The sequence below is a fragment of the Sinohyriopsis cumingii genome, chromosome 10 (genome assembly GCF_028554795.1).
Source record: "Sinohyriopsis cumingii isolate HCF-2022 chromosome 10, ASM2855479v2, whole genome shotgun sequence".
Taxonomy (NCBI): Eukaryota; Metazoa; Mollusca; class Bivalvia; order Unionida; family Unionidae; genus Sinohyriopsis; species Sinohyriopsis cumingii.
Window position 1 is genome coordinate 53265086 of NC_142970.1, and position 9948 is coordinate 53275033.

Consider the following 9948-nt stretch of genomic DNA (forward strand, 5'->3'; position numbering starts at 1 on the left):
ATACATACATACATACATACATACATACATATATACATACATACATAGATACATACATACATACATACATACGTGAGGAGGGAAGGTCTAATAGTAGTAGTTCCATTTATTCAATTAGTGCTAAACAGACTAACAATATGAAAGAAGAAAAATTTATATATACCTGGATCCTTATTCATTGTTGACTTTAATTATTTTCTACCTTCACTGGCTTGAACAAACGCCGTGATCAAGGTATGCAGATTGTAACTGAAGTTATTTGCAATAATAAAAGCCAGTCATGCTAAATCATTTATTCATAATACCGCTCGTTGCTATCGGGTTGCAGCATTGTCTTCATTGTTCGTTGGGATTGTTTATAGTGTCAGCACTTTATCCGGGTAAATCAAACACGTACTACATTTTTGGTATTAATATGCTCGATAATAAACGATTCAAAGGAGACATTTTGTAAGTGTCAGACTGCTATATAGTATTATAAAACAAGATATGTATAAGCACTACAAAATCTACACAGTCATATTGCTTATGTTCACAAGTGCTTGAAGTCCTCTGGATTCAGTTTAATGAAGGTAATTTCTTATTGAGCTGAGTTGAAGACTGGTTTTATACAATTGTCAGGTTGACGACTTTACTTTGAGTTACTTGCCGTCTTATTTGCTTAAATAATGTCCTTAAGATATTACTAATCGATTTCTCTTTAAATAATTCATTACACAAATGTAGGTCATTTCAGTATGGTGCCTATAATTTCATTTCCGTTGTTTGATACATTTACTTGAAAATATTATTTGAATGCGAATGAGGTCACTGTACGAAAGTGAACAAACAAGACGAATTACATAATGAAAAAATAACGTTATATTTACAGAGCTGATATTATACTTCATAACGTTTGACGTTCTTTGTTACTTTCGTCAGTGGTCCACTTTATCTGTTTAAATGGGATTTCAGATTTTTTCTACAAATGTTTGTCAAACATAACATGCCTTTGAGAATGACAGTATTTTCAATTTTTCTCTTTTTCTTCTCCCTATCCACAATCATTAGCATACGTCTATCCGAACAATCATTCAACCAGTTTATAATCTAGCTATAGATGTCTGGCACCTCTTGTCCTGATCTCCAGTTTTGCAGCCAAAGTAAAGGTGATGCAAAAGTCACTTTATCACAAACATAGCAGACGTTATCTACATTGTTCTCACAAGTACGAGGTACCTCTGCAAAATCAAACACTGACAAATAAGACAGCACAACACTTCGTGATTTCTAGAGCTGATAAAGGCCAATTTGTTCAGCAGAGTGATGTGCGATTTTTTACGATTGTATCATACATGACTTCAAGGAATAACATGATGCAATTGATATAATGTATGACGCAATATCGTCTTCAGATTGCATCATTCATTGTCTTGCCTAAAAAGCATGTACTGTCCAAACGTAGTCATTTATTTATTCATAGATCCAGCGAAAGATGTATTTTAGTTATTTCAACGTATAAATTGGGAACCTTTCTTTTTATAACTCACTTATCTTCCGCCATTCCCAAGTGAAAGATCGTATATACTGACCCAGTATCATATCATCAAAACTGGAGCCAATCAACAATTTCAAGTATAAGTTTCGTTCTCAGTGACCCAGATTTAGCAAAGTTTGACTACATTTAATTTGGAAGCATTTGGGCTGTATACCAGTAGTTCTTCGTCCCAATAATACATTTGTTGCTTTAGATTATTGCAGTTCGGTTCCAAATTGCTGTCATGTCGGGCATTTATTACGGCTATGAATATTGTGTCCATTCATCTTATTCTTGTGATGACAATACAGTCATATGGGTCTCTCTTCGAGCTCATTTCATGTAATGGAGTACCGAGGGCCCATATCTTTACAGAGTCTTATTTGTTACGCTGTAAGACCAGTAATGTCGTATTTTAACTATTCAGTAGTTATTAAGTCTAGTGGATGCAGTATAATTATAAACAAACATTCAATGGTTGTTTATGAGATATTTAGCTTGAGTGTAATACATTTTCTCTTGTTAATTATTTGCATAATAGTTGGGTCAAAAGAACGTTAATGTTGACATTTGGATACGCTTCAAGAATTTTAAATAAATTGGTAACATGTGCTAGATTCAATGGGCCTAAGATCTGAGCTAAGACTTAGATCCCTAGCAAAATCGTAAGCATGAAAACAGAAAATCAGCCTGTATTGCAAAAGTTATTGGATATATTGAAAGTTAAACGTCTACGAAACATAATAAGAGTAAAATATTGCTTCATTATAACGATGCTACAGCAAAGTTAGACTTACCATTTTCCCAGTATATATTAAAGTTAAAGTGACTTAGTTGTGAGTCTGGGAACTGACTTTGTGTGCATGTCCTTTCCAATTGTCGTAACAGTGACATATTCTTATAAAAGGCACTTACTTTTAAATGACGGTAAAGGGAGTGATGTTTTTATCGTTCATCAAGCTCCCAAAAGTAAAGGTTACCGTGACCAATATGTGATCATATAACAACTCTTATAAAGTTTCATGCCATAGGAATGACCAGTGAAAGAGTAGGAAGAACTTCTATCCAAAGCTTTTTCAATGTATAGCTAAAATAAAAAAGGAAGCCGTTTCCCTTTACAATGCATGGAGAAAAGAAACATTTATCTCGTTAATTACATACTTCTTGTGGAAGATCTTGTTACCGTAACGTTCAATATGACTTCACGTGTGCGCTAAGCCAATGCTTGGACGAGAGGGTCGTATACATTTATATTAGGCAAACAGAGTGTAATCCGTGTAAAAGGTCCAATTTTAGCTTTTATGATAGAATCAAAATTCTGACTTTACAGAAGTATCCATTTTAACAGGAAAAGTTCTTATTTGTTTATTGTTTTACAAATACAGCCAATATCACTTTGGCATTGCTCAGTTTTGTTTTTTCTGGAAACTACGCACAGGGGGTTTTTCATGGGTGGGTTAAGTTGTGGGTATTTTCTGATTTTAGAAAAACAAAGTTGACCTAAATATAGGGAGGAAACTTAATCAAAACCTAATAGTTTTGTTTGATCATATTTACAATCTATGTTTTACTATTCTTTATATGAGTAAGCTAGAAACATAGATGAATGACTTCAATGCAGTGAAAATTTTGTTGATAGATACGATGAAATATTTACTTTTGAAACAAGACTGAATAGCATCAGAAAGTAAAACATCAAAGTAATTACACTTAGGACAAAATCATGGTGAAGAGTTTAATGAGATGAAAGAACTAGAATTTGTATTATTTGTAAAAGAAAGTTTACGGAGAAAATACGTCAAGACTAATTAAAGACAAACCCTTCAAGCACAGACGTCTTTCTGTGAGAATAGTTACTAGAAATTTGACAATTGAAAATAATCAAAGAACTACTTTTGCATCAGACTCATTAATAAGCATGTTATCTACAGAAGATGCCACTCACTGGAACGTAAATTGTTATTACATAAATGCCTCTCTTCATAATAAAAATAATAATTTAAAATGACCTATTGTGGATGGTTTTACAACATAAGTCTATAAATTATATTTGATAGACCTTGAACATTTAATGTTCACTGTTCTTAATTGTACATATATAAATAATTGATCTGCTATACCAAACCAGGAGGTATTAATTTTATTCCAAAGAAGAGACAATTAAAGTGGTACCTAAAGAATTGGAGATCCTTATCTGGTCCTAATATTGATACAAAATTGCTTTTTCAGACAGAGCGAGAAGGTAAAAAGGTTTTAGGAAATATAATTAGTGAAACTCAAACAGGTTTATCAAAGGAATATATATTGTAGATTGATGTATCTTATGAAAGAAAACAACATCTGATATTTCAGCAATTTAGTTGTACTAGATTTTGAAAAAGTTAATGAATCCAAAGAATGTTTTTAATGAGAAAGCTTGAGAGGGAGAGCTTCGTCCCTCTCTCTGTAATTTTTTTAAACCTTTGTATCGCTATATTTTAAGTTGCTTGTTATAAAATATAACTGTTCCTAATTTAAAGAGTTTTAGCGCTTAGATGATCGTGTTCACCTTACTTGTTCAATTTTAAAATAGAAATAGTATGTGTTCCCATATGATAAGCAACCCACAGATAAATGGCATAAAATCTGACAATTAGTAATGCCTGTATGCAGATGATACTTCTCTCAGAAACTGTTGATTGCTTCCAAAAACACAAATTATTTGTATTAGTTCTATACATGGCTGTGGTGAGGAGCTAGCTACACAAAATAACATATTTGCCATCACGAACAAACATTTTGAATTCCTTGATATATTTTGATGCATGGATGATTTGACTTTGGAAAATGAAAAGTAACCAGAAAGCGTTTATCAGATTGGTCTCTCAAAAATATATCACCTATTTTCTAGGAGTAGAAGAGTTTGAAAGTGATGACGTTTCCTTTCTAAACAACAAGGACTTCATAAATATCATGCATTCACAGTATTCTGACAGATCATTTGTTTTATATGGTTACAATTTATTAAAGACGCTACCACAACCCAGAATATATTTTCGATATGTAATTGTGGTATAACTGGTTCGAAAAACGGTTAAATGGTACTTTAGAAAACATTGTATGCGAAATGTGCTTTCTACATTAGTCAATGCCAATTACAATTTGTTTATTAATGAAGATCTTTTTTAAAAAAAGTTTAATATTGATGTATCTTTTATTGAATAATTATATACCAAGAACTTGCATAATAGATAGTGCTTGATACCGCAGTAAATAAATATCAAGAAATGCTACGAAAACACAAAAAGGTGTCGAAGCTATTTAGTAAAATATTCTTGGAAAGATACCGATAAGTCTACGCTAGAAAATGTACACCAATAATAGATTATTTAGGACGAATACTTCCCAACAAGACATTGCTCTGTCTGCAATGAACATCCAGAAGTATATTGCACCTTTCTTTGAATATTCTTTTCGAAAAAATTTCCTCTTGAAGTTTATGTCATTATTAAGTGATAAAGGTGATATTCAGTTCAATTTATATTCACATTTGATGCGTTTCATTGATAATTTAGAATCGAACACAACGGTATCTACAATTCATAAAGAAATAAATATACTCCTGTCTTGCAAACGATGTGTTCCTTTTGGCATGTCTATATTGAAAATATAATGTTGTATTAACTTATTGATTTTTATTCTGTACATTTTTATTTCTCTGCAAATACAGATAAATGTAGAGAAAAACGTGAGTAGATAAAGCCAACACTGACAATACAATAGCTTTATTCATTTTTAATGGTAATGAATCTTTAAATTTTTATTTTAGTAAATGAATCTCAGCCTTGAAAACATATACTTGTCCTGGAATATTCAATAGTAAAATCATCATATCGTAATGTTATATTACCATAAAATATGTTATATTTATAAGATTACAGCTGAATGTTATGTGCAATCCCTCGCAAGTATTCTAAGTGCTCTCTATTAGCAAAGTCATTAACAATGTTCATAATCCGAGCATTGCAGTTCCGCTGGATGTCCTCCAAGTTGCTGAGAAATTATCACGTTCAGGAATGATTGCTCTCTTTGAAGGATTCGTCGTATTTGCTTTAGTTCGATTTTGCATCTGTATGTCTAAATGTTTTAATGGCTAGTGGGTAATATGGGGGGGGGGGTAATTGATAGGGGGTAATGGCAGGGGGTAGTTGCAGGGGCGTAATATACCGGGGGCAAATTGATAGGGGGGTAATGTCCTGCTCCATATATATATAATTGATAGGGGGGTAATGTCCTGCTCCATATATATATATATATATATATATATATATATATATATATATATATATATATATATACTTAATTTTTGAGGGTTTGAGGGGAATGACTTCTTGCGTTTGTCAAAATGCCTGTTTACAGACATTAATCGACAAAGCTCAGATTTAATGTTTTATTAATAAATTACCTTTTAATGTAAATCTGTATAGTTTTCGTTTAGAACTTATATGGTGATTTTGTTTAAGATTTTGTAAAGTAGTTTTTTTTTACATTAAACTGATCACATTGTTTCATACAGTTGACGGTTCTTTCTTTTTTATTTGCAGTGAAGATAAACACATTAACGATGGCAGTTGCAAGTATGTTGCATTTTTATTGTGTTATGTATATTTAATTTGCAATGTTTTGTTAATTAGTTTTTCTTTTAAATTTCATTATGTGCTGTGTATAATGAAATATCGTGTTTAGAGGCTGACCTTGTCAAAAATCAGTGAGAGTCATATTTTATTGTGATTTTGGTGAGGATATGATTTTCTATTAACTCTAGAATAATGTAAATTTGCCTCTCATCCGGGATTTTGTTTTGCGACTTAGTTTTTCTTATAATTGATGTTTTTTTGAAAGTCTGTTATTCATGCTTTAACACTCTAGCAGAATCACTTTGTATTATTGTTGTGACCAGTAGTTCATTTGGGGTGGAATTTATTTATTCAAATTATTCATGTCATTGTTCTCTGGAAATGCAAAAGTGCTCTGATAACATTCTTGGAAATAAAGACTTGGATTTATAGTGACATGCAATCAAAGGTTGTATTCTCGGATCGTATTATTGTGATCCAACAAAAGACTGCTGGCACATATGCATTATACAGGTCATCACAGACACATGAACAGTTTTAGCGTTGGACTTCATTTGGATTCTTTTCTGTTTCTTATTTTAAGAGCATAGACTCGTAACAAATTTAATTCATCATGTGTACGGGTTTTCCACTTTTGGTTATATATCCTTTCTGTCTTTAAGAAATGTAGTCAAGGAACTGTGCTTTCAACGTTTGAAAGGTTCTAAAGGATATTTACAGCTAGTTTCAAAACAATTGCTTTGCTGTCGATTATTTGTAAGAGCATAATTTGCCAACATTAATTTAGCGTGAAGTTATATCTGTGTTTGTTGATGTTGTTGCATAAATACTATTGTTGTTTGAATGATTAAATATTCCTATTCAATTTCGCAGATCGAAGTGAGGAGATGATTGCAGATCAGAATGAAGAGAACACAGTCTTTTCAGATTCCGAATGGAAAACATATTTCAAAGTTGACTTGGTCTATAACGATCGATCAGAAGAGTGGATACGCGAAACCATTCTTCACTTTTCTATCAAATACCAATCTTCACAGTATGATTCAAATGATTCTGAACAAAGTGTGCTGAAAAAGCATCTCAAAGATGAATTAGAGAAAGGTAACGATATCAAATTGACTCCAAATACAGCATTTCTGTGTGGCACATTGAAGAATACTGACAGTTCCCATGCCGAAGAAATACTTGTTGACAGACTTAACAAAGCCTTCTCCACTTTCCGAGAAGCAAAGAAAGAGAAATATCAGAAGACGACAACGAGTAGCAAATCAGATGACCTAAGTGAAGGAATGAGCTTCTTACATATTGCAGACCAAGCCAGGGACCTTAACAAGCTTTCAATCGAACTCATACAGAATTACTCACCGTGCAGCTCATGTTCTACAGTGATTATGGACGATTTTAGCTATACGTGGGACATTAATATTACCATAACATTTGGTACGTTTTACAAATTTGACCCCAGCGTTTATGGAAATGAAAATTTAGAAGGTTTAAAGAAACTGCATGAGAAAAGAATTGAACTAATCACTGCTTGGGAACGTTTCAGACATAAGTTCGAGGAAATAGGAACTCCGGAACGGAGGGCAAACAGGGAAAAAGCGGACCAGAACAACATGAGGAAAGTCAAAGAGAATTAAGTGTTCTCTTCCAGTATCTCTTTTGGCGTTGTGTTAATGATATGTTGTATTTTCAAAAACAAACATATATCCAGAGCACATTGATAATCCGAATAAAAGAACATCAACACTGTAAATGACGTAAAACAACCAGAGGTCAAAAGAAGAAAGCTGCTTAAACTACGCATGCACACTAACCAGCATCCACCTAATTCCAGACAGTTCAAGTGAACATGGAAAGTGGCATTATTGTTCTAGGTTGTTTCTAGCAGCTCTAGCTTGTTTCATCTGGTTCCATAATATCTGAAACTAAAATTTCTTGCATGTGTTGTGGATACCAAAACACCTTAGCAGCATATTCTAGCTTCTTTTAGTTTTGTGTGACGGATTATATAAAAAGAAAGCAAAAAGCTTCAGTTTTGTTTCTTGTGTTCTACAACCTGTTTGTAAAACATGAATCAGTAACTTGTGAATATAGAATGAAAACATTACAAGCAATTATCTGCTCATTTATGCTTTTTAATAAGAACGAGTTGTTGTTACACCAGTGAAACGTGTTTGCTTTTGTTTGTTTTAAACCCAATGAACATCGGTCAAATGAAATACAATTTCAATTTAGCTAACACTGTCACTATAAATTTAAAATTGAAGAAATTGTCATTTTCTTGAGCTAGCCGATTCAATAAGTAAATACTCCAGTGCTGCATAAAAATAGTCTCTTTGCAATAAATTATATGCTATGAGTATGAGATGAAATTAATATTTTTAGATTAGTGGATTATATAATTGTCGCAAACCTGTATGTACACATGTATAATCTGTAAGTGTTCAAGTAGGAGATCAGTCCACTAATTCGCCATATAATATTTAGTAACAATTTATTAAAATTATATTTGTGCAAAGAAATATGCATTAGGTTTGCATACAGACCGCGCATGTTTCTATTCATTAGAATTCGATAAATTATTTTCATTGTTACCCGATATTTTTGAGAACCTCGAATTGTGAAATAGCTACAACCTGGTCTGCTCTTACTAACATAACCTCGCACCAAGAGTTCATGTTGTGGGTAATTAACTACAATATACAAAAATAAAAGTAAAACTTTTGTTGTCAACTATGGTACTTAGACTAAAATTTATGAAACTAATAATGGGGCAAAATGCCATCTAAAAACTAACAATTTATCTCAAAATATTTAGTATTCTGTATTGTATTTCTCACCAGTAGACTGCTTCGATCGAAATCTGTTAGTGCTTGTATACTAATGAAAAAGATCAATGTTTGCATTTTGGGTGTAATAACAACTTTAGACACAAATTAATAACTTTAGACACTAGGTTAATATGGGCGGCATTCCAAATGCAGTAAATGATAATCATTACCAGTTATAAAATGCCCACATCTGATGAGAATGAATAGTGCATTTCATGAAATGGTGTCATGTCCATGCATCACAGATGTAGATAACTGAATAAATGCAGTGATTGTAACAGATTGTTTCGTGTTTTTCATCCTTTCCTGGTTGTCTACTGTTCAGATGTGCGTAAAATAAATATGCAACTATTGGGGGTATATAATAAGAGATAACACTAATGTAATCAATTATTTTTTTATTTTATCAAATTATAAATTAAGAAGTTTTTTTGCAGCCAAGAGGATGGTTTTGCATTGCATCACTTGTGACATGATTTTCTAGTAATCAAGGGGTCTGGACATAAGGTCCAAAGTGCGTCTGTCTAGAGTGTAAACTGATACTAGCTTCCCATGATGCAAAGAAATAGTATAAACAATTTAGACTATAATTCTTAGATGACAAAACAAATACTGCAATAACGCTTTGAAACTCATAAAGTAGATATTACAGTTACAATAGTCCAAAAGAAAATAAGAAAACCAAAGGTAGTATTAATGGGAAACACTTTCATTTAAAACCAAGAAATATTTCTCATAACAAGGGTGTAACAAGTGAGAAGGCTGTGGAGAGCTGTGTCAAAAAATACAAAATATAAAAGAATTTTCGAGCGAAAATGCAATATTGTTGTTTTTGTTTTTAAAAAAAATGGTTAGCTCCATGGTATAGACAAAAGGCAGATTTGGTGTAATTCAAGTCCCTAAGGTTCACTAACATGAAGACTACATAGGTCGTTCTGCATGTCGGAGACTCCAAACAATTGAAAGTCATAAATGACAAAAA

At 32.4% G+C, this 9948-nt stretch overlaps 1 protein-coding gene across 1 annotated transcript; it reads left to right on the top strand.

Moving 5' to 3' along the window:
* The first annotated feature begins 6119 nt into the window (after positions 1–6119).
* Positions 6120–9146, top strand: LOC149790166 (uncharacterized). The gene is made up of 2 exons (XM_089973410.1): positions 6120–6132; positions 7006–9146. The coding sequence occupies exons 1-2, from the start codon at positions 6120–6122 to the stop codon at positions 7770–7772; spliced, it is 780 nt and encodes a 259-aa protein (XP_089829536.1). The 3' UTR covers positions 7773–9146.
* The last annotated feature ends 802 nt before the right edge of the window (positions 9147–9948 follow it).